Genomic DNA, 26,286 nt, shown 5'->3' with positions numbered 1-26,286 from the left:
TTTGAGAAATCCTTGGAACTATCCAAACGGCATAATTATGTGACTTAATTTGCCAAGTCATATCTATATATGTGCGCGTCATATAGTTGGTCAAAAGTTAATTTTTTGTGTCTAGCTAGCCATCTCTTTCTCCAATCAACACAAGGCAACACATTGAGTTAGCAACTTGAACTCTATAAACTTCTTGAAATATAATTTTCTAAAAGGAAAATATATACGTTTCCACATGCTTTCACACACGCTATGCCAGCAATGGCCATATATACATATTCAAATTCACTACATGCGTTTGGTTTCCCATTGCCCTGGGGAAATCCATGCATGGCATGTCAGAGAGTTGAATTGACTTTAGACATATATATCAGCTAGCTAGCCTGATGTCCTACTTCTCTGACTGAATTTAAGTGTATATCGAATGCAGTCAACTCTACGTACGTATGTATCGACATCTCAACGAGCGTAGGCCATACGAATGTTGCTATATACTCCCTCTGTATAAAGTTAATACAAAGTCGGGTCACTTATTTTGGACGGATGGAGTACTATAGTTTTCTCGAGTAAGTTTGTCAAACCTAGCGACGGAGAGTGTGACAGAAAATAAACGCTGAGACGTTTTCTTTTCTTTTTTGAGATGAATGCTGAGACGTTGAACAAGCTTGAATCTCATATACGAAGTGGACAACGTCTTGGTTAGTTTGTCAAATGGGTGAACTGTTCACATATATGCCTGTCACACTGTGAAGGGAAGAGACCCAGACAAATCAATTAAGTCTGAGCTTGATGGGTTGACGCATATATGTGTGAAAGAACTTCAGTACTACTTGGGTGTCTCTCGTGGATGTGGACAGGCCAACTTTTTCTCGAATTTGGGCTCGTTCCTCTTGATTCTTCCCGGCCTCTGTTCTCTAGGTAGCTACCTAAGTTAAGTGAGCATGGATGTTTGACTGGACTAGGTCAGCAAAGTCAGCCTCTTCTCTCTCTTTCTCCCTTGCTCTCTCTTGGATCCACACATTCCATACATCGGCCCTATATAGTACGCTTGTACTTTAAAAATAGTACTTGAGCTTCGAGTTCATCATTGTTTGGCCAAACCAAAACTCTCTCTCTCTCTCCATATATATATTGGAACTTGATTCTGGAGAAGCATCATCAGCTGTGTTTATACTAGAAGCTTGGGTTTGGGATCGATCTGACCGAGTTGAAGGCCGGATAGCTTAGCTGCAGGGAGAGGACGATAAAAGCATGAGAGGATTTGAGAGGAGAGGTGTCCGGCAGTACATCCGATCGGACGAGCCGCGGATGCGTTGGACGGAGGAGCTTCACCGGCAGTTCATCGAGGCCGTGGACTGCCTCGGCGGCCAGGACGGTTAGTTCTTGCTTCTCGCTTCTCGTACGTTTTTTTTTTTTTGACGATGCATCTCAGAGGTATTATGATCAAAGAAAGTCCCACGTGATATGCATGCATGATGAAAATGATAATATTGTCTTCTTACCGTTCCATCAAATTGATGCTCACTCACAACCGCGTGCTTGATTTCTCTGTATCTCTCTAATCTCTAATTTAATATTGGCTCACTTTGGCAAGAAGTGACAGCGGACCTGCCGTTTTGCAAAAATAAACAGCACTCATCATGATTTTGATCAATCTTTTCTGCCATTCATCTGTGCTCTCGAGTCTCGTCACAACATTTTTGAGGGAAACAACATGACTCTGCTGCATATTTTTATTGATTTTTTCTTAAAAAAGAACAAAGAATAATGTCCAGAAAAAATAAAAAGAGCTATACAACAAAAATAAATAAATAACCAAGAGTACCAATTTTTAGTTCATTTCTTCAAGACCGGTCGATGTGTGCTGACATCAATTATCTTCACATATCTTGTGTGCGCAGAGGCAACACCAAAGCGAATTCTTCAGCTGATGGGTACAAAGAGAGTCAGTATATCTCACATCAAAAGCCATCTCCAGATGTACAGATCAAGCTCCAGCGGCAGCGGCAGCGGCAACAACCCACCCCATGCATCAGTGAATCATCGTCAAGATCATTTCATCGATGGGAACATCACGGCAACGTCGGCCTCAGACAGGATCGACATTCCCTCTTATGCTGTGTTTCGTCGCGGCCACCACTCGATGTCACCGCCGTACCAAATGTGAGTACTACCAATAATTGGATCATCAATTCCGCTCTTAATTAATTTTTATATGTTTTTATGATTGAGTTTATTAAAGATGCTAGCTATCTCATTGTGCAGACCGTCCATCGAGGAGGTTTTCAGGAGCTGGGAGCAGAGTAGAGGGCGGCTGCAATGGAACTCCTCCGGCATGCTAAATACACCAGAGAAGGTAGGTATCAAGTGTTTTGGTTAGTTAATTTGATTGTGTACATCGAGTAATGGTACTCACACAGACTGGTTGTTAAGGATTCAAGGATTGTAATTAGGTGGTAGTTTTTGATAGGAGATTAGGAGGGAGGCAGGGCCCACCCCCATGAAAATAGGGGCGGGGGGGGGGGGGGGGGGGGGGGGGGGGGGGGGGGGGGGGGGGGGTAATTAGTGTTCAGATGCCTTATTCTTCGGCGCGTCTAGGATTATTGTTGTACATCTTTCCTGATGTCTTACAAGCTCTTGACGTCGTGTTGATGCAGAGATCAGGTGTAATTGATATATTTTCTATATTAATATATCATATTTATCAATAAAAAAGCTAGAGACAAACATGAATTGACTTATACTTATACATAAACTAACCATTAAAAGTTAACATATCAACAAATCTAGAGGAAGCAAATATTACTCAAATTAATTGTCTTCCTTACTTACCATCCACTATACATGCATGTGCTATATATGTTTTCAAACAAAGATGAAGCTTCTAGCTAGAATGTGCTACATCAAATATAGCAATGAAGAAAGACATTGGTAGTGATTGTCATATGTTAATCTTCTTGACATGGCTAATTAACCATGTACGTTGTTGTAGGCGACTGACTGGTCATGCCATGCTAATGGCAAGACGTGTCAGAAGAAGCAGCGGGCAGCGGCGGGGTGTGACCTGACGCTATCGATCGGCCGGTGGGAGGAGGAGGCCGCGAGTAGTGACACTGACATCTCGAGCATGACCACCGAGGAGGCCATCGTGCTGGCAAGGGGTCAAGGAGTGAGTGGCCACCGCCGCCCTAAGGCTTCCGCTGATCTGAACCTTGACCTGAACCTCGATCTTGCCATCTCATCTTCTTGGCTCTGATGTGTTATCCATAACCTCCTGTGTAAATATATAGAGTTGCATTTTTGTAGAGGTACATAATATGTATATTTCTATTGATGTATGGTAGATCAATAGAAATGTGGGTTGCTTTATCGCAGTTGACTAATCCTTTGGTCTAGTTGATGAACTGCAACACCTTTGCCCTTTGCCACCCTGCTGAGCATACCGGAATCGCTAATCTTCTTAACTACAAGATTAGTTCCTTTCTGACCAAGTATTATTGAGCATGAAGTTGAATTTCATCCTATGGAGCTTAAAGTTGGATCTAGAGGTGCTACTTGGTGGGATAGACACAATTCATGGTGGGGGGGGGGGGGGGGGGGGGGGGGTTATCCTTATCATTTCTTCTTTTTCTACCGATGTTTATACTATGGGATTTTATCGCCTTTCTGCGACTAATCATGGTAGTTTCGACAAAGATCGCAATGCTTTTTTTACTGTAATACGATAGACAACAAGAAGAAATACCGATTGGTTAAATGAAAAATCATTGGCAGACCCCAAACCTATAGGGGCGGGCATCATTAAAACCTCCTTAATGAACAAATGTATAATCATGAAGTGGTGGTGGTGCATTCATCATAATTCGCCTCAAGTGTTATGGCTTAAACTCGTAATGGCTTAGACTTCAAATGGCCAAGTATTTTCCTGACGTGGTCCACGTGGATCCCTTGAATGGCAATCCTACAGGAGGGTCCAGAATCCAAATTCTGGAAATCTTTGGTTAAAGTTCATGATGAATGTCGTTCGCTGGTCAAATTTGAGGCTAGTTTGGTGACCATGGTTGGCTTTTGGTTAGACCGGAGGCAGGAGGGTGACCCCCCTTAGGATCTCATTCCCGGTTATGTTTTCCTATTATTCTAACCCAAAGATCTCCATTTCAAAGGTAGCTGCTAATAACTGGGATTTTGGTTTCCCCCGATCCTTGTCTCCCGTAGAGGTGGTGAACTGGGAAGAGCTCACTGCCCTGTTCCCAAACCTATGAGAGGCTTCTGATCAGCTCCTTTGTCCTCGCTCGTCCTCTGGCAAGTGCTTTGTTAAGTCCCTTTACTCCAATCATTGCGTAGGGTGACGCTCCAATCGATTCAATGGCGTCTGGGATGCAAAGATCCCGCTTAAGATCAAAATATTCCCTTGTCAGGAAATCGCGCGTCGTCTCCCAGCTAGTGATAAAAATTTAAAATACAATGGCAATGCTATGGCGACATGTTCTCTTTCTGGAGAGAATGAAAACACGGTGCACATCCTATTTAGATCATTAGATGTGCTGTAGATAAACTCGCTTGGAGTTGCATATGATCGTGGCTGAATGCTGACTGGAATCCAAGCAGCTTTCCTGATTTGTTCCCGCTGTTCGCTAATCAATCGAGGCAATTTATCCGTGTTTTTTTTTGGTTTTCCCTTTCCGTGCTTTGTTGGTATTTATGGACGACTTGTGACGAGTTTACTGTTGAACTTATTTTCCCTATCTGATTGCTTGTTCAAATTGACCGCTCTCTTGTAGCAGTGGAGTCCGCTCGTTAAAGCTATGGATGTCGACCCCAACTTCCTGGTGATCTCCAGGATTCGCTAAACTACTATCTCCCTCTCCTAGGTTCATCACCCCTGTCTAGCTAGTTTCATTGCGCGACTATTCACCGACCGCGAGGATTTCCTACAGATTTTGGCTACAAACTCATAGAAAAAGATGTGGCTGTGAGCTAGGCTACAAGAGAGCCCCAAGCAAAAAAAAAATCCGCAAAGAAAAGAAGCTAGGCTAGGCACCGCCTCTATGACTTTGCACCAAACAAGGAAAAGTTACATGTGGATCTGGTCAAGTTACTTGTCAATTAACTTGCCTCCTCCTCCCTCCCTTCCAGAGCTTTCACCCGGAAGTGAGCTAAATGGTTTAGATCACATGTTTAATGTATCAGACTGGTTTTGTGTGTGTCATCACAATTTTGAGTTTTATGCGCCATTAGACTAGTTGCGCCAGGGCGTAGTAATTCGGTGCATCAACTAGTTCACCAAGGATTTAGTTGGATGCGCCAAAGTAGACCACGTGAGTTCCAGCCTTTTGGCTCGTCATTAACAGCTTCTTTTTGGGCACGCCATACTATCATCGACGGTCATCACACTGCCATGTGTCCCGTCCACCTAGATCCAATCTCCGAGGCAAAGTTTGGACTCTACTAAGAGCTAACCATGTATAGTCAATATTATTTTGGGAGTGGGAGGGGGCTATATTTTTTGAAACAGTTGTCCAAAGATCTCACTCTACTAAATAAGTAGAAGAGATTTATTCGGTAACTATAGGAAACCCACACAATAGATACTCGTCCACAAACAGATAGGACACCCTCGATCAGCCCACTTATCTACCAACACAGACTTAACAAACTCGATCAAGGACGGAGCCAACTTTTGATCTTGACAAGCATCAGTTGCCTGATTTAGTATTGTAAACTTTATCAGGGAGCGGATATAACAAACTTATCAGCAAACAAGAGTTCTAATGCCCCTGCTCGCCACTCATCTCCGTCTTTGAATGCAGTTGCAAAACCATCATTAAGGCCATTGAGCAACATGAATATGGCTAATTCGACTTTATCCTGGATAACCAAATTGGAGACACCCATAGTTGCAACAACATGGCGGTGTCCTGCAAAAAAAAATAAAAATAAAAATAAAACATGGTGGTGTCCATTCACACAAGCAAATATGGGTGCCAGGTTTTTTTTTTCAACGAACTTTCCATACCATATCGTAGAAAAATTGCGCCTCCAAAACAAGAATTTCTAGTGATCATTCGTTTATTTCACATTCCACACCACAGAACGAAATCCGAAGACAGAAGAAAAACTTGTCAATGCCGATATGATCAACGTGTGCGGGTGCAAACAGAAAAAAAAAACTTGCAGCAGTAACTTCGGGTGTAAGTCTGGTTGACTTTGCCGATTCATGCATCAAGTGTTCGGAGTTCAGACCGGCCTTTGACATTTTGGACAGGTTTGAAAAAATAACAACCAGAAGAGGCAATAATTCATGGGGAGCTTTGGATGGTTGCTCTGTGAGTTAACTTTTTTTTTGCGGGATGCTCTGTGAGTTAACTGTCGCTGTATGCCGTTGAAAAACACGACTGCTGGTAACTAATTGCCGTGCACAATAGTCCGTGATATATACGTCCATACTATTCAGACAAACTAATCAAGTGAACAATTCTACTACTCCCTCTGTTCGTTTTTATAAGACGTTTTGGACAGCTAGTTTTGAACTGTTTTAGGCACGGTCTGAATTGTCTAAAACGTCTATAGAAATGAACAGAGGGAGTACTAATGGTCACTTGCATGCAGTTGGTAATTACTGCAGATTATATCGATAATTACTGCAGATTATACTACCAAACTTTTTCAATTTTAAAGTTTTGCTCTATAGATAGGTACGAGCATACGCATCCACATGGACACGTGATTGGATTAATTAGTCGAATATGTGTTGTGTGCGCACTGCGTCGCTGTAGAAGCTTTGGAGTTTTAGGGCATCTCTAGCCGTTTGCCCCCCAGGAGGCACCTTTTTTCGCCTCCTGGGGGGCTGCCGGCGAGAACTTAGACCTTGGAGGCCAAACCACTTCCACTCGTTGCCTCCCCACGAGCAGCGTTGGACTCCCACAATCGGAGCGTCATTTCGTCGAGCATCTTGACCGCGGCGGCATCGACGACCTCCAGCTAGCGGAGGAGCGCGAGCGTCGACGGAGGCCTGGCGGAAGACCACACGGACATGAGCACGAGCAGCGCTGGGCTCCCACGGAGGCAGTAGCATTTCATCGAGCATCTTGACCGCGGTCGCGCCTGCTGCTCGCCGCCTCGACGCGCCCCGTCAGCGGGCTGCACGGGGACGGGGCGGGCGCCCAGGACGCGGTGGCCGGCGGGCGTAGTAGATGCGTCCTGCCCGCGCCGCGCCGTCCAGGCCACAGCTGCGCCCTACCTCATCATGGCGTCCTCCACTGTCTCCTGCTCCTTCCCGACGACGGCGTCGCCGAGGCACCGCGCGAGGACGACGGCGTGAGCAACAAGGAGGAGGAGGAGGTTGCTGGTCGCTTGCCTTGTAGACAGGGCCGAAGCCGCCGCGACCGAGCAGGTTGTCCTCGGAGAAGCCGGCGGTGGCGGCCTCCAGCACCGGCAGATCGATGAAGAGCGTCCACTGGTCGTCCTCCTCCTTGTTGCTCTCCCGACGACGAGGGCGAGGACGATCGAGCCCACAGCCGCGCCCGTCCGCCCAGGCAGCGCCGCCCCGCCCACACGCCATGGCCACACGCAGCGAGCTCCGGCCCGGCCACGCCACAGCCACACGCCGGCGGACGAGCTGCCGCGGCTCCGGCATGCCGCGGGGGCGGAGTCGGGCGCCCGCCCATGCCGCGGCGCCACGCAGTCCAAGCAAAGCCTTTCACCCGAAGCAAGCAACACAGCCGCGAGAGCGCGAGCCAGAGCGAGGCGGGGGAGGCGACCTGGCGGAGGGGGCAAGCGCGAGCCAGAGCGAGGCGGGGGAGGCGACCTGGCGGAGCAGAGGAGGGCGCGAGCGCGAGCCGGCGGGGGAGGCTGCGGGGGCGGAGGCGAGCGCGTGGGCGGAGCAGGCGGGGCGGCGAGCTCGGCGGGGCGGGACGGAGAAGGCGGGGCTAGGCGAGGGAAAGATTCCCACATGCACGGGTGGGCCTAGCAGGAAAAAAAAGGAGAGAGAGTGAGGAGAGAGGCCGACATGTGGGGGTTTTGCATGCAAAAAGGAGCGCCGGCGCCCCCAAGTGCCTCCCGGCTTTTTGGGTTTGGATCGGTACCGCCGGACGTAACTTCGGTCAAATCCGGCGCTATATGAGCTCTTGGGGTCCCGGCTGGGAGAAAAATTAAGCGCCAGCGTCTAAAAAATGCTCGTGGGGGGCATCCTTGGGGGCCGGCTGGAGATGCCCTTAGCTGCCCCGAGAAAGAAAGGAGCTTTGGAGAATAGAGGCATGCGACACGAGCGAGATGCCGTCCGGCGTGGGGAAACATTTTCCATTCGGTTAATCGGTTTGGCACACGAGTTTTTGATATTGCTCATCATTCATGTCGGTAAAAAGTCACATAGGTTTTTTTTAGGGTAAAGTCACATGAGTTGGTAAGTACTGGCAAATTCGCATCCAACACACAGCCACGTGCACGTGCACCTAATAGAAAAAAAAAATCTAATTTGCGTGTATGGAATTCCCAAGCTACGTGTGTACGTGCACGATCAACTAGCTAAGTAGCTAGCTTCATCTTCTAATAGTGGATTCCACTTTTTATCCTTCTTTTACGATTGAGCATGCATGCACACTTTTTACACGGTTTAGCAGAATTTCTCCAAAATATACAACTTAAGAAAGTCTGTTCTAGCTTCTATCCATCTTTTTTTTGGCGGGGTAGCTTCTATCCATCTTAAAGCTTGGCATATATTGTCAGCCCGACATGGTGCACAAAGCCAGTACCACATCGATGGCGCCTTCCTTGGGGCCACGTTTGACGCGGTAATATGGGGCGCCGGCGGACCTACGCCTTCGTTTGCGCCAGCCTCTACATGTGCTCCACACCCCCCAAATCGACCTCCATATGCCCCCCACCCCCTCCCCTCAACACGAGTCACTGCCACTCACTACACGCTTCGGGCCGAGCACCGAATCTGAGCAAGCTTAGCAAACTCACCTGCCCTAGTTGTTGCACCAGGCACGCCACTTGGGAAGGAGATACCCATTTGGCATCTTATTCGGTGCGCCGTGGTGTACTGAAAGCGATCCCTACCTGACCAAACGGGACAAAACTTAAAACGGGTAAAAACAAATTTGCCCCAATGTACGGGGGCATTTTAGGGATTTTTCCGCTAAATGAGGTAGAAAGTATCAAAAATTTAATCTTAGGTGGTAAAGGAATGTAATTCACTTTCTTTATATGGAACCTTTTGGGAGTATAGGTAAAGCCCTACGGAAAGGATATGTATCACGTGGCTATATACGTACTCCTAATTTGAAAATACTTTGCATATTAGTTTGGTCTTAAATCAAAGTCAGTCCAAATCTATCATTTTTATATTAAAATAATATCAAAATCTAGATATACTCCATGATGGATCTAATCGTAATGATTTTGGTGTTGCTTTTTACATTGTTTTTGCGGGAATTTTTTTGCGGGGTGTTGCTTTTTACATTTGATATATATTTGTATATAACTTGATCAAACTTCACAAAATATGGCTTGAGGCAAAACTATTATGCAAAGCATTTTGAAACAAGGAAGTAAAGCCTCTGCGAGGAACAAAACACAAATGACAAAGAAGAATATAGACAAATATGTAAATTGGGTGTGTTGTCTACGCGCTAGCCAATAGATCGCCGAGGCAGAAAGAAGATTGCGGGTAAGCCTTTAATTAAAGACTTGGCGAAAAGGCGGCATGATAGCTGAAAAGTATGAGCCGCCGTTGTCACGCTGAAATTAGCCATGTGATGATAATCAAGGGTAAGCTTAATTATCAGTTAGGGAATTAAGCATAGACCAAGACTAGTCAAGATTAGTACACTGTTTATGTGTATGGGTCATCTCTAGTTATTATATGCCAACATTCTAGGCTAAACGTATACCATATATATATATTGACTACACTGTTTATGCGTATGGGTCATCTCTAGTTATATGCCAACATTCAAGGCTACACGTATACCATCTATATATGTATTGACGTAGTTGTCGACTAACTCCAACTAATATATACATTCACTTGCATATAGTAACAAAGACCCCGATAGAAAATGTAGAATTATGTACGCTGAACGCACATGGACGGTAGTGTGGACCAACACAAGAATGCAGAAATACGAAGGGTCCATACTAGCTTCCTTCGTTTTTATTTACTCCGCAATATTAACTTCGACTAAACTCAAATTTTATAAAGTTTGACAAAATTTATAGAAAACAATATGAATGTTTACAAAAAACAAATCTATACTATATATTGACTTTAACCTGTATCACACTTAGCTGCTACCTCCACCGGCTTTGATTAGTCTACTTCCTCTGATAGCTATAGTCTCATCGATCGTGATGACCATGGCCATGAATAGTAGATAGATAGACCCGGCGGCATTTTATATTTTCAGGTCGCTTGCTATCAGCCTATCATACATGCATATATTGATATATAGCTAGCGTGTGTCCACTGGTAACACGGAATATGTTTTGGCGCTTACATGCATGCATGGGTAAGTAAGCGTGTCCTTTCTCACATCTATATGGTGCATATTTTGCTTATGTTCGAGTAGGTAAACGTTTGGGCTTGTCTAAATTCGTGGGACGGTCGCATGACTCAAAGCTTAACATACTATTCAGATCTCTTGCTTACCTGCGTGCGTACGCTACGCACGAGCATGCACCATGGAATTCAAACTTCCATTGCTCCGCCGACAGGTGTACGTACATGTCGACCATTTTCAGCAACGACAATTCAGTGCAAAGCTCCTCGCGGTAAGGTCCCCATCGTAACCATGGATCCACATTCAAGTTTAATCTCAAATGTTTGTTAGGTCTCCCAGCTGTTGCATGCACCCATGGTACACCGAACTAATAATTACTACAAAGTTTAACAACTCCTGACACTAAGAAAAATTGCATAGAAGCAATGAGCTACCAACACATTGAGAACCCTGTGTTACAAATTTTATTGCTAAATTGCTATCTATGTCCGGACATAACTCTTGGTAACTCACACCGGCTTGTTGATATCCGCCTTCAGGTGTTTCTGATGTTCTGGATATTGTGGCTTGGACTAGCATAGCAACCAACTCGTAGATATGAACGAATTCTGAAAACATTTTGACATTTTTTGTTTGTCATAAAAACCAACATTGTTATGGATTTTGTAGACCAACATAGAGCACCGACACCAACAAGAATATGTGCATGCACTCATGGGATCCTCTTAAGTTAATACCAAACATGTGCCGGTCTCCACCTCATATGTAAGACATTAAATCAGCAACAAAGGGATAACACTCGATGTAAAGACAATTGACACCGTACCATTACAAAAGGTATTATGTAAATCATGAATTATAGGGCTACGTTCAATTGAATCCTACTAACCTGGTTTTAGATAATGGTAGTTATTTCTATTTTTATGTTTTAAAAATGTGGAAAAAAGTGACATATGCAGGAAATGCAATTACAACGTGCACGATGTCATGTCATATGCAAGAACATCTAGAAAGAAAATAAATTCCCATTGACCTTTTTTAACACAAAAGGTAAATCAACATAATTTTTGGTTGAATTTTTGCAAGTTCTCCGTCTGTAACATCCAATTTTTTTGTCTAAAACTTCAAAGATATAAACCAACTCCAATTGATTGGTTTAAGGTTTGGATGGTGGTTCCATATTCTAAGATTCCCCAAACATATGAAACAATTCAAATGTGGATGCTATAACGGTTAAACATGATAAATGTCAATAGCAACCAAGATCATCTAGACAAGAAAAGACAAGTGACATAAACATTGTTTGTTAATTATTTTTGGAGGTTATCATTTTGTAGCATTCTGTCCATACACGGAATTTTTCAATTTAAGGCGAAACATACAAAACCATTTTTCAAATTAAATATAGGTCCATTTTAAACATTTTTAGAAAGCTTAATGTTTAATTTAGACATTTTCATGGCTTTGGGTTCAAGTTACAACATGCACAATGGTCCAATGTTCAAAATAGACTTTCCTCTATATATTTAACATGTAAAAGACTCTTATATTCTCCGATTATGCAATAGAGGAAGACATATATAAAACATGGAAAAGGCACACAAACTTGATTATTCTACATATCTCAAATAGTAACACGCTGTTAACCTAAGTTTTAGAATGTATAATCAATCCCAAAACTTTCAAGCATATACACATATATTACGAGATGAAGTGCATATGTGTATGGTATTTAAAAGAATTACTTTGAGATTTATGTATTACAATTTATTTATTTCCATTCTAGATTTATGTAGATGTAGATGACCTAGAAGGAAACAAAATGCACATCCACACTTGTTAATTGATTAATTAAGTTTTCTCAACAATGCATTTCACAAAAATACCCATCGCATGGTAACTCGAGTGCTATGGGAAAATCCATAGTTGTCGGGATGCTCGGGATGTATACCATATAGGACTTCATAAAAATATGATTATTTTTTGTCATGTTCAAAAAAATATAAATAAATTCATATCATTGGTTCTTGAACCGTACATAGAACCCCCCACATTCATTATCTTTTTAATTTCTTCTGAAATTCCAAAGATACAAAACCGTCCTAAATAACTGGTTTGAGGTTTTTCATATTCTAAGACCTCACATCATATGAAATGATTCACATGTATGGAGAATGGTACAAAGTAAGAACATGACGAAAACATCAGCCAACATGATCATCTTTGTACCGTACTAGAAACACACAAAATAAAACGAATGTCTCCTGTCATTTTTCACGTGACTCAAATAGTTGTATCTTCTAATTATTTTGGTGATTATCACTTCATAACAATCTTTACATCTATGAAGTTTGTTGTATTTTTGAAAGTCCTGGAATCAATGTTGAGGATATCGCTTATCATTAGTGCCTCGGTCAGTTGGGGATTAGAGATTAATCGGAAATCGAATGATTAATCGGTTTTATCATACGACTATTAATCAGCCTTTTTTTGCAAATACCAGGTTCTCAACACTAAATTATGCTATATTCAACACCAAAACAATATTGAACATAAGTGTTACCTAGATTCCTAGCCTTTGAATCCTCGTATAATGACAAACAAAATAGGACAATAGTACATATAGCGTAACAAGGTCCACAAAAAACACAAATAAACATTTTTTTGCAAACATAATGCTATGAATAGGCCCGATTTATCGGTAGATTCCTGATAAATCGCTTGTCAGAGCGATAAATCGGCCCAAACGATAAATGGTGAAGATGAGACATAATCTTATCGGTCACCTCACGAGTAGCGAGAAATCGGACGATAAATCGATGTTGAAATACAAATTCAATTTTGATATGGAACTAGGGTTCATTTTAACAGGTTTAGAAAGATCAAAGTTTAATTGAGTCAATTTCAAAGTTTGGGGGGTTCAACTATACCAAACACAACAATTCAGTGTTCAAAAATAGACTTTTCTCTATATGTATAATGTGTAAAATACTCATGTTTAATTCTTATGCAAGAGAGAAAGACATAATCAACATTGAAAAGCAATACAAGCTTTATTATGCTACGAGCGCAAGTAGTTATATTTGGTAACCAGCATTTTAAATTAAATAATTCATCCCATAATATGCATAGACATGTATCTTATGAGATAAGTTATCTTATCGTATATATAAATGTATGGATCTTACATAATTCTTTAGAACTTTTATGTACTATATTTTGTTACATTTTAATTTCAACTAGAGTTCTAGATCCTACCGATCGAGGAGCGAAAAAAGGGGCACGCAGATTAATTAATTTTGATGTTTAAAACTACCCCTAGCATGCTAGGTACATCTATAGCTAGCTTGGGAAAGAATTTCAAAAGGGCGTGTCACTGCCCCTTGTTGGGGAACGCAGTAATTTCAAAAATTTCCTATGCACACTCAAGATCATGGTGATGCATAGCAACGAGAGAGGAGAGTGTTGTCTACGTACCCTCGTAGACCGAAAGCGGAAGCGTTAGCACAACGCTGTTGATGTAGTCGTACGTCTTCACGATCCGACCGATCAAGTACCGAACGCACGGCACCTCCGAGTTCTGCACACGTTCAACTCGATGACGTCCCTCGAACTCCGATCCAGCCGAGTGTTGAGGGAGAGTTTCGTCAGCACGACGGCGTGGTGACGATGATGATGTTCTACGGACGCAGGGCTTCGCCTAAGCACCGCTACGATATGACCAAGGTGGATTATGGTGGAGGGGGGCACCACACACGGCTAAGAGATCAAGAGATCAATTGTTGTGTCTTTGGGGTGCCCCCTGCCCCCGTATATAAAGGAGTGGAGGAGGGGGAGGGCCGGCCCTCTCTATGGCGCGCCCTAGGAGAGTCCTACTCCCACCGGGAGTAGGATTCCCCCTTTCCTAGTAGAACTAGGAGCCCTTCCAAGTAGTAGGAGTAGGAGGGAAGGAAAGGGAAGGGAAAAGGAGAAGGAAGGAAGGGGGCGCCCCCCTGCCTAGTCCAATTCGGACCAACCCATGGGGAGGGGTGCGGCCACCCTTTGAGGCCTTTCTCTCCTTTCCCGTATGGCCCATTAAGGCCCAATACGAATTCCCGTAACTCCCCGGTACTTCCGAAAATACCCGAATCACTCGGAACCTTTCCGATATCCGAATATAGTCGTCCAATATATCGATCTTTACGTCTCGACCATTTCAAGACTCCTCGTCATGTCTCCGATCTCATCCGGGACTCCGAACTCCTCCAGTACATCAAAACTCATAAACTCATAATATAATTGTTATCGAAACCTTAAGCGTGCGGACCCTACGGGTTCGAGAACAATGTAGACATGACCGAGACACATCTCCGGTCAATAACCAATAGCGGAACCTGGATGCTCATATTGGCTCCCACATATTCTACGAAGATCTTTATCGGTCAGACCGCATAACAACATACATTGTTCCCTTTGTCATCGGTATGTTATTTGCCCGAGATTCGATCGTCGGTATCTCAATACCTAGTTCAATATCGTTACCGGCAAGTCTCTTTACTCGTTCTGTAATACATCATCCCGCAACTAACTCATTAGTTGCAATGCTTGCAAGGCTTAAGTGATGTGCATTACCGAGAGGGCCCAGAGATACTTCTCCGACAATCGAAGTGACAAATCATAATCTCGAAATACGCCAACCCAACATGTACCTTCGGAGACACCTGTAGAGCTCCTTTATAATCACCCAGTTACGTTGTGACGTTTGGTAGCACACAAAGTGTTCCTCCGGTAAACGGGAGTTGAATAATCTCATAGTCATAGGAACATGTATAAGTCATGAAGAAAGCAATAGCAACATACTAAACGATCGTGTGCTAAGCTAACGGAATGGGTCATGTCAATCACATCATTCTTCTAATGATGTGATGACAACTCTTTGTCTATGGTTAGGAAACATAACCATCTTTGATCAACGAGTTAGTCAAGTAGAGACATACTAGTGACACTTTGTTTGTCTATATATTCACACATGTATTATGTTTCCAGTTAATACAATTCTAGCATGAATAATAAACATTTATCATGAAATAAGAAAATAAATAATAACTTTATTATTGCCTCTAGGGCATATTTCCTTCACCCCTATCTATAATCTAAACTGAACTGGGAATACATCCACGAATCTGTATTTGTTGATTGAGATATGGACAGATGCAACTTTTTTCTCCTTTCCCATCCTAAGAATGTGGTCCCAAAGTCCACAATTCATTTCCCATGTGTAGAGAATGCTTCATTTTCTTCGATAGTGACGTCACTAGACTGCTAGGTGCAGTAATGTTGATAGGTAATCACAAACTGCTACCTTGACTTCATGGCGTTCTATCCTGCCTGCAAGGTTCCAACAGCAGCCACGTATATAAACTGTTGGTTGATAAACTCCCATGGGAAGAGGAGAACTTGGCATCGATCTGATCTTTCTTTTACCTGATAAATCTTATCCTTGGGACTTTTTTTTGTGTGAAATCAATGGAACTATTCAAATGACATAATTATGCGACTTAATTTGCCAATTCTTATCTATATGTGTTTCATATAATTCGTCAAAAATTAAATTTCTATATCTAGCTAGCCATCTCTTTTCCAAAAAAAAGCTAGCCATCTCTTTTCCAAAAAAAGCTAGCCATCTCTTTCTCCAATCAACACAAGGCAACAGATTGAGTTGGCAACTTAAACTCTATAAACTTCTTGAAATAGAATTTTTTTTAAACGAATATATCCATTTCTACATGTTTTCACACACGATATTCCATCTATTGGCCTATGGCCATATATATGCGTTTGGTTTCCCATTGCCTTGGAGAAATCCATGCATGCCATGGCATATGGCAGAGAGTTGAATTGACTTTAAACATTTCAGCTGGCTAGCCTGATATCCTACAGCTGACTGAATTTATCAAATCTATGTACGCAGTCCACTCCACATATGTATGTACCAACGACTCAACGAGTGTAGTTCATAGGTACGTTGCTATATACTATAGTTTTCTTGAGTAAGTTTGTCAAACCTAGCAACACTGAGAGGGATAGAAAATAAATGACGAGACGTTATACAAGCTTAAATTTCATATATGAAGTGGACATTTTTTTTCCTTTTGTCAAACGGGTGAACCGCCCGTATACATACCTGTCACTGTGCAGGGAAGAGACCCAGACAAATCGATTAATAGCGTGAGCTCGATGGGTCGACACATATATATGTGATAAATACCATTATGTCTTATTAGTAGTATATATGTGAAATAATTACCATTATGTCTTATTAGTAGTATATATGTGAAATAATTGTAGTACTAGTGTCCCCTCAGGCGGCCAGGCGGACGCGGGTGGGCCTCTGCCATTGGTGGGCATGGGCATCCTGTCACTGTCTCGGGAGGAGACAGCCGACAGTGCAGTGCGGACCCCCACTTCCCCGCCAATGCTAACTGCACAGGTCTGCCCCCCTGCGGCCTCGGATCTGCATGTCGCTTCCCCCCCGAGCCGGCCTTCCATGGTGACGACGCTGTCGGATGGTCGGGCGGGCGGACTGATGCCGGCCAAGGACGACGCTGGGTCCGCTGATCTGCACGGGCCGCTGACCCCGATGCCCACGCGCCTGCCGGGGTCCCACTAGCTGTGTTGGAAGGGGGCAACATCGCGGGGGGGGGGGGGGGGGGGGGGGACCAGGAGGAGAATCCAAAGGAGGCCAATGATGGGCTGATCTTCCAACCAATCACCCACGAGCAAGCAACGGCACACTTCCTGGAACTAGTGGCAACTCCGGTTGAGCCCGCCATTTTGCATGCACCAACGGCCAAGCGCGGCCGCCCCCGCCGCCCAGCCAAGCCACCCGGAACGGCCACCAGGCGCAGCTACCGCCTCTCAAGCAAGAAGAAGCTGTTCCCGGAGAACCAAGGCAACATCATGGCGCAGGCAAGGAAGCTGGTCATGTCCAAAAGGGGACTTGCCATACCAGAGCGTGGCGAGACAGAAGAGCAACGCCTGCTTGAGTACAGGAGAGCCTTTGATGAACCACTCTCACCTGTTCAGATAGAGGCCCTTGCCTCGCTTGCAAGGGCGGGCAAGAGAGGCTCGGCCGTGCCAGTGCCGGCCTCCGCCTAGGGCGGAAAGGCTGCCGTTAGTCGAGCAATTTACCTATGGAAAACAACTGGATTGTATGGAACGTGAGGGGTTTGAACAACCCGGCTAGGAGAACAGTAGTTAAGGAGGTGCTGTACCGGAACAATGTATCCCTAGTATGTTTGCAAGAAACAAAGCTATCTTTCATCGACAGAGCCATGGTGAACCAATGTTGTGGCACAGAATTCTCTGAGTTTGCATACCTGCCGGCTGTTGGGTTAAGAGGAGGTGTGTTATTGGCATGGAAGGGCGACCACTACTCCATGACCACCATTGCAGTTCAGGGGTACACGGTGGCGGCTGTGGGAAAAGATGCCAAGGGAACCCCGGTGGGTGTGATTGGGGTATATGGTCCGCAGATCTGGGAGGAAAAGATTGCATTCCTTCGGGAGCTCAAAGACACTATTCAGGGCAGTATCCCCAATGGCACTGCCCTGGCGCTGGTCGGCGATTTCAACCTCATCGCCGGCGCAGCCGACAAGAACAACTAGAGGATCAATAGACGCTGCATCACAATCTTCAGAAACTTCATCAATGAACTTCAACTGAAGGACCTATATCTCCATGGCCGTAGATATACGTGGAGCAACGAGCAACCAAACGCTACGATGGTGAAGCTGGACAGAGTTCTCATAAATGGAGACTGGGAGGAGGCAATGCCCAACTGCATGCTCCAAGCTTTATCCTCAGACATATCCGACCACTGTCCTCTCCTCCTCAACTGTGAGATTGCTTTCCGTCAGCGCAGAACATTCAGATTCCAGACCACTGGGTGAAACTTGACGGCTTCGACGAGGTAGTTCAAGGGGCTTGGCATGGGGCGCCGACGTCGGGGGATCCGGTCGACCAATTTGCAGGAAGGCTTGCGGCCACAGCTAAAGCTTTGAAACAATGGCAAGGCCAATTCTGCAACGACATCAAACTGAAAGCGGCCATTACAAGCGAGATCATTGGCCAGCTTGACCGGGCCATGGATCTTCGACCCTTGTCAACAGCAGAGAGACAACTCCGTGCCTCCTTGAAGATGCAGAGGCTAAGGTATGCAGCGCTTGACAGAGCCATCTGTCGTGAGAAATCGAGAGTGAAGGGCATTAAAGAGGGAGACGCAGGCGCAAAATTCTTCAAAGCGAAAGCATCGGCCAGAAGGAGAAAGAACTTCATCATCAAGTTACAGGTCGACGGGCTGATCATCACAGACCAAGACGCAAAAGTGAAGGCTTTCCACTCCTTTTTCGAGCCTATTTTCGGAGCAAAGGAACCCCGCTCCAGGAAACTGAACCTGTCCAGGATTGGATACACAAGACTAAACCTTGCAGAGATGGACGAGGCTATCACGGAGGAAGAAATCCTGGCGAACATCAAGGAGTTGGATGGATACAGTGCCCCAGGGCCTGATGGGTTTACGGGCTTGTTCTATAAGCGGTGTTGGCCCATAATCAAAGAGGATCTGATAAGGGCCGTCCGGGCCGTACAAGCGAACGCATCGATGCACCTGCATCGGCTGAACCAAGCTACTATGATCCTCCTCCCAAAGAATGCAGAGGCCCTGACCACAAAAGACTTCAGACCCATCAGCCTTGTCTGTAGCTTCGCCAAACTAATCACCAAGATTATGGCCACGAGGATGCAGCGCCGGATGAATGAGCTGGTCGGCCCTTGCCAGAATGCGTTTATCAAAGGGCGCGCCATCCACGACAACTTCTGTTACGTCAGCGGGCTGGCCAAAGCTCTCCGGCATGCGAACACGCCGACGATAATGGTGAAGCTAGACATCCAACGCGCCTTCGATACCGTTTCATGGGAGTTCCTGCTTGAGCTACTTGCTGCAAGAGGTTTTGGGAGAGGATTCACCAACTGTTTGTCAGCACTCCTCAGCTCCTCTTCGACAAGGATCCTGGTTAATGGTGATCTATCGGAACCGATCAATTTAGTGAAGGGACTGAGGCAGGGAGACCCACTATCACCGCTACTGTTCGTACTGGTCATGGACTGCCTTGCTATGCTCATCGACAAGGCGGTGACGGCCGGGATTTTGGGACTGATCGGTAGTCAACAACTACCCTTCAGGCTCTCGCTGTATGCAGACGACGCAATCTTGTTCATCAACCCATGCCGCAAGGAGGTACTGGCACTGGCACAAATTCTCAAGCTCTTCGGTGAAGCTACGGGCCTACACACCAACTTTGCAAAATCTTCGGTCTCCACGATCTGCTGCAATGGGATCGACCTCCAACAACTGCTGCAGGACTTGGGCTGCCCCATCAAAGAATTTCCCTGCACTTATCTGGGCATGCCACTGACGGACAAGAAGCTAAAGAAGAATGACTTACAGCCGATCTGCGACAAGCTCATTGCAAGGATGAAGGGGTGGAAGCTTGCCTTTCTTTCCCTTGATGGGCGGCTGGATCTGGTCAAGACAGTGCTCTCGGCGATGCCGATTTTTCAAATGCTCGCATTGATACTACCTGGGTGGCTGGCTAAGCTGATCGACAAGGTTCATCGTGGATTCCTCTGGGAGGGCAGCAAGGTGGCGGCCGGAGGCAAATGCCTCGTCAACTGGGGTACTGCCTGTCTGACAGCCCAAAGTCGCGCCCTACGGATGAGGTGGCTGTGGCTCTCCTGGAACGACGACACTAAAGCATGGCAGGGGCTGGAGTTGCCTATCGACTCATCGGTCAGATCTCTATTCAACGCGTCTGTTGACTTCCAGCTGGGCAAGGGCGACCGCATTCTCTTTTGGAAGGAGCCGTGGTATAAGGGCATCAATCTACAGGACACCTTCCCGGTGCTGTTCCAACATTGCACCAGGAAAAACCTCACCGTTGCGCAGGCCATGGAGAACAACAGATGGATCCGGCACCTAAAAGCCAACCTCTCGGCTCAGGCGACGAGGGAATTCCTGAAATTGTGGGAGGCAATCCAAAATATTCAATTAACTCAAGAACATGACCGTGTCCAATGGAAATGGACAGCAGATGGCGTGTACACGGCGAGATCGGCATACAAGATTCAGTTTGAGGGCTGCACTCGGCCATCTTGGGCTGCATTCCTTTGGAAATCTGATGCACCGGGCAAATGCAAACTTTTTGCGTGGTTGGCGCTGCTGGGACGATGCAACACAGCCGATGTCCTTGCGAGGAAAGGCTGGCCTCACAATCCGTCTTGCTCTCTATGCAATGGGCCAATGGAGGATATCGTGCACCTGCTAGCTTCCTGCCCCGTATCCATCCGAATTTGGCAAGATATCATCGCTCGCTGCAACCTTCATCCGGGCCTCGCTCCATCCTCCGCTACAACCTCCCTGGGGACTTGGATCGAGCAGTCCAATGGCCTCATTTCTTCATCAGCAAGGAAGCCATGGAGTGCATTCGTACAGCTGGTCTGGTGGTCATTATGGAACGAACGCAACGCACGGATATTCAGAAACCAGCCATCGCCACAAAGGACCGTAGTTGAACGATTGATTGAAGAGGCAGCAGTCTGGCAAAGGGCGGGACGGGGTAAGGCCATCTCCCTCCTCAACAGACCAAGAGAACCAGACTAGGACAGCTTAGTGCAGGAAACGGAGATGCCATGTACAACTTGTCCAGGCCTAATCATGTAACAATGCTGTAAATTAACTTTCTTCAACCCCCCCCCCCCTATATCAATGAAAAGCTGCTCCATCAGCATTTTCGTTAAAAAAAATTGTAGTACTAGTTGGCTGTGTCGTGGACATGGACATGCCACTTTTTCTCCAATTTGGGCTTGTTCCTATCAATTGTTCCTGGCCTGTGTTCTCTAGGTGCTACCTTTCTGAGAGGTAGCAAGTTAAGTGAGCATGGATGTTTGACTGGACTAGGTTAGCAAAGTCAGCCATCTCTCTTTCTCTCTCTCGCTTTCTTTGATCCACACATTCCATATATCCGCTCTATATGAAGTACGGTTGTACTTAAAAAATTGTACTGGGCTTCAAGTTCATCATTGTTAGGCCAAACCAAAACTCTCTCTCTCTCTCTCTTTCTCTCTCTATACATATATATTGGACTTGATTCTGGTGTAGCATCATCAGTTGTGTGTGTAATTGTGTACCAGAAGCTTGGGAATCAGAATCAGACCGAGTTGAAGGGTGAGCTCTAGCTGAGAGACATATCTGTGCAAATATGAGAGGGTTCGAGAGGAGAGGCGTCCGGCAGTACAACCGGTCCGACGAGCCACGGATGCGGTGGACGGAGGAGCTGCACCGGCAGTTCATCGAGGCCGTCGACTGCCTCGGCGGCCAGGATGGTCAGTTCTTGCTTCTCTCTCTCTCTCTCGCGATAATTGCGAAGTTGCATTGCATGCATGGATTTCACTGATTTGCACTGCCGGAGGATCACCTGTCAAATATTGTGCATATGGACCGATTTAAGGGTGGTTTTTGCTTTAGTCGTGCGGTAGGTTAATTAGGCCGGATTTGGTTCAAGTTCATGGCAGGAAGGAATGATAGAAAGCCCCCCGTGATATGTATGCATTATTAAATTGATTAACAGAAATGATAATTGCGCTGCTTTATTTCTCCTTAATCTCTCCTTTAATATTGGCTGACTTTGGTAATAGGTTTTTTTTTAGAAAATAAGGATGACTCCCGGCCTCTGCATCTGGGCGATGCATACGGTCACTTTATTAATTATTCTCACAGGACCTTACAAAGTAATACCATAGTAAGACTAAAGCCGCCGTCTAAGCAACAAACTATTGCTACACCTATCGAGTTGATGAAGGGGCGCAGATAGACTGGGCCTAATACCAAACAGACATCGCAGCCAAACCTAACATCTAAGACCTGAGGACCCATCCAGGACCCATGCCGGGCATGGGTCTCGCCGGTCCGGCGTGCTCTCAGAGGCCGCCGCCGCCAACTGCCACCGCCCCATCTTCAGAACTGTACTGATGCATCAACCTTGCTCGGTCTAGCTATCGTCGACGCCATGACGGCGCCCAACGGCACCTCCCCCCTGCGCGTAAACAGCTGTGCATGTCGCGGTCGCCACTGATACAACTCAGCACCATGCTGCCGAGTACCACCAGCCGACACAACTTGAAGTCTTTGAAAGATCTGTCGTGCGTAGCACCTGCCGACTAGGCATGACAAAGCGTAGCACCTGTCAGTCAGGCATGACTTAACATCTCCACCGAAGCTTCGTGCAAGACGAAGCCGCTCCACCTCCTGCCTCTGACTTCCAGCGCTGCTCCACAAACGATGCTTCCAAGAGAGAAATGACACCGCAATGCCGCCATCGTCTGATCTGGAACACCAGATCCTAGGGTTTCCCCCAGAGCAGCACGAGTGGGTCGACAATAGTTATACGACGATGCCTCCATCAAGGTAACGGCGTATAACGCCGCCATCGCCTGCCAACGGCTTGGTTTTCACCGGCAACCATGTCTCCCCAACTCGTAGCCGGGACTAGATGATGGATCTCGAGATCCGATCACCAAGCCTCTGGCCGGCCGTCTCTGACGACGAAGATGACCACCACCATTGGCCAGCGAGACTTTGGTAATAGGTGACAGCGGAACTGCCGTTTTGCCAAAATAAACAGCATTCATCATGATTTTAATCGATCTTTTCCGCCTATAGAAGTCTACAATTTGTATGTTAAGTACATCCTTTATCTGCCATTCATCAAGTACTCTCGTCACAACTTAGGGATCGGCTATGGATAAGTTGCCCGGTCGTCCTTGTTTCTTCTTCCCCCAGCTTTCTTCCTCCTTCAACTGTTTCTCCTCCCACAAAGTCCACTTACCCAAATTACAAATTCAGTCAAGTTACATATAGCTATTGTGCACAACTTAACCATGTCCAAGATTATCAATTTTTAGTTCTTTCCTTCACGGCCGGTCGATGATCCGGTATATACGCTGACATCAATTCTCTCCTCCCTTGGTCTGCGCAGAGGCAACACCAAAGCGAATTCTTCAGCTGATGGGCACAAAGGGGGTCAGCATATCTCACATCAAGAGCCATCTTCAGGTACTTTCTTACTATCGCATGTTTTTTATTCGCAAAGGAGATATACCTGGCCTCTCCATCAGTTGATGCACGATCACCATTAATTTCAGAGTCTCTTAAATGTGTATGAGTTGTTTCTGCACCCCAACTTCTTGACTAATTTCTCTTAATTATTTCAAAACTTGGTCCATTTGCAGATGTATAGGTCAAGCTCTAGCAACAACAACAACAACAATAACCCACCCCACACGTCAGTGAATCGTTGCCATGATCATTGCATCGATGGCAACAACACAAGAACAGCGTCTTCAGACAGGATCAACGCTCCCTCTAACGTCGTGTTTCGCCGCGGCCACCGCTCGACGTTGCCGCCGTGCCAAATGTGAGTACTACCATAATTGCATCATCAATCCGGTTCTTAATTGAAGTTCATATGTGTCAATGTGTGTATTATTGAGTTTATTAAACATGCCAGCTATATCTCATTATACAGAACATCGATAGAAGAGGTTTCTAGGAGCTGGGAGGAGAGTAGCAAGCGGCTGCCATGGAACTCCACCGGCATGCTAATTACACCAGAGAAGGTTGGAGTAACTACTAGCGATCAAGCATTTCACAAATTAATTTGATTGTGTACTTGTCTGATGTCTTGACTAGCTCTTGACATTGTGTTCATGCAGAGCTTGCGTGTAATTGATATTTTTTTGATATTAACATGGTTTTTATAAATATAAAAGGCTAGAGACAAGCATGAATGAACTTAGACCAGTAAAAAATAATATATGAACCAATCTAGAGGAAGCAAATATTACTCATATTGATATCTTTCTTACTTACCATCGACCATACATGCATGTGCTATATAGGTTTTCTAACAAAGATGAAGCTTCTAGCTAGATGTGCAATATTAGTTGCTTGATTACTAGCAATATTATACAAGCACTCAAACACATGTTAAATTTTCTTGACATGGCTAATTAACCATGTACGTTGTTGCAGGCGACCGGTTGGTCACGTCACACCGTTGACAAGATGCGCCAGAAGAAGCAGCTACCAGCAGCGGGGTGTGACCTAACATTGTCGATCAGCCGGTGTGGGGAGTCAGAAGCGACCAGTGACGCTGACATCTCGAGCACGGCCACTGAGGAGGCCGCCGCGCTGGCAAGGGGTCGAGGTGCCGGTGGCCAGCGTCGCCCTGAGGCCGCCGCTGATCTGAACCTTGACTTGAACCTCAACATCGCCGTCTCATCTTCTCGGCTCTGATGTGTGATCCATGACCCCATGTGTAAATATTAGAGCTGCATTATTGTACGTACTGTATATATTTAGTCCCTGCATCACATATTAGTAGTTGCTGAAATGGATGTATTTCGGTGCTAGGTACATCCGTTTGAGCGACAACTAATATGGAACGAATGAAGTATTGATGTACGGCAGGTCATCATACTTGTTATAACGTTGTTGCTATGGTAGTTATTTTTGCGGAAAAAAAACTACCATAGCAACCACCGGCACCTATCGGGCTAACTTTTTGGCCAAATTGATGAATTGTCACACGTTTGCTCTCTCCAACCCCAAGCTAAGATGCTTCCTCTTTGGCTGCGATTGATTATTTATTTTTGAAGAAGGGGATCTCTCCCTAGTTTCATTAATGACCATGTATAAATACAATGTACTACTCCCTCCATCCAGGTGTCTAATGAGCTGCATTGCAATCTAGGTGATCAGAGTGAGGACAACAAATTTTGTGGAAGCATACAAATAACCTATGCCTTCCCTTATAGCATCTAAAATCTAGCAATTAATTATTTTGGAAATCCTGGATTCCTGGACAAAGGGAGTAAAACAGTAAAAAAGATAGGAAACTAGGCGTGGAGCACTCCCATGCAAAAAAATAAAAGTTATCCAGGGCCACATCATGCACAAGAAAGCAGAGCCAAAAGCATACTTGCACTCAAAATGTACTTCTTTAGTGCTGCACATCCCCATAACCTGCTAAACACGATGGACACCACGTCCATGACTCTTCTGGATTCATCATGATTTCGATCAATCAAATGTTTTCACTAGTTAATTTGGATGTGTGCATCCTTATTGTCTTGAGTAGCTCTTTTACATCATGTTGATGCTGGGTGTAATTGATATATTTCTTATATCGACACATTTCGTTTATAAAAAAAAGCTAGGGAAAACATCAATTAACTTTGACGTAAACCAATCATTAAAAACTAATACTGCGAACAATCAAAGAGGAAGCAAACTCGGGGGTGGGGGTGACTTTGTGGGAGTCCGGACACCATGCGAAGATCCGCTTGGCCCACTATCAATTGGATCACTCCTTATAACACATATGCTTTGTCATTAGGTCCTTCTGGCCTACCTGTGTTGTCTGAATTTGTTGTCTATTTAAGGGACATGATTGGATAACCGACTTCCGTATGCTGTTCGTGGACGGATTGTGTGTCTGTTTTACGGGTTAGCGTTCGAGATGCCCTAAATCCTCAAAAGATACTATTTTGAGGAGTTAACAAATTTGTTAGTTCGCACCAGCAGACTGCCGTGTTTTGACTGTCCAGGGGATGCATGCATGCTCCTGTAATTAAATAGGAGCTGCTTGGTTACTAGTAGCAGTATTAGCATTGAAACATAGCTTTAATCGTCCTC

At 45.3% G+C, this 26,286-nt stretch overlaps 1 protein-coding gene across 3 annotated transcripts; it reads left to right on the top strand.

The window, feature by feature from the left end:
* Window positions 1-950: 950 nt before the first annotated feature.
* On the top strand, window positions 951-25,170 carry LOC125525336 (myb family transcription factor MPH1-like). 3 transcript variants are annotated; one of them, XM_048690337.1, is made up of 5 exons: window positions 951-1,366; window positions 23,567-23,643; window positions 23,820-24,004; window positions 24,116-24,206; window positions 24,622-25,170. In XM_048690337.1, exons 1-5 carry the CDS (start codon window positions 1,243-1,245, stop codon window positions 24,883-24,885), a joined length of 741 nt encoding a protein of 246 aa, XP_048546294.1. In that variant the 5' UTR covers window positions 951-1,242; the 3' UTR covers window positions 24,886-25,170. The 3 variants fall into 3 exon arrangements, with proteins under 3 accessions (XP_048546294.1, XP_048546292.1, XP_048546293.1); XM_048690336.1 differs by lacking the exon at window positions 951-1,366 and adding an exon at window positions 21,604-21,914; XM_048690335.1 differs by lacking the exons at window positions 23,567-23,643; window positions 23,820-24,004; window positions 24,116-24,206; window positions 24,622-25,170 and adding exons at window positions 1,893-2,154; window positions 2,257-2,347; window positions 2,984-3,510 and having other exon boundaries at window positions 1,002-1,366.
* Window positions 25,171-26,286: the final 1,116 nt, after the last annotated feature.

Source organism: Triticum urartu, chromosome 7 (genome assembly GCF_003073215.2).
Source record: "Triticum urartu cultivar G1812 chromosome 7, Tu2.1, whole genome shotgun sequence".
NCBI lineage: Eukaryota > Viridiplantae > Streptophyta > Magnoliopsida > Poales > Poaceae > Triticum > Triticum urartu.
Note: the sequence above shows the minus strand (reverse complement) of the source record. Positions and strands in the feature narration are given on the sequence as shown.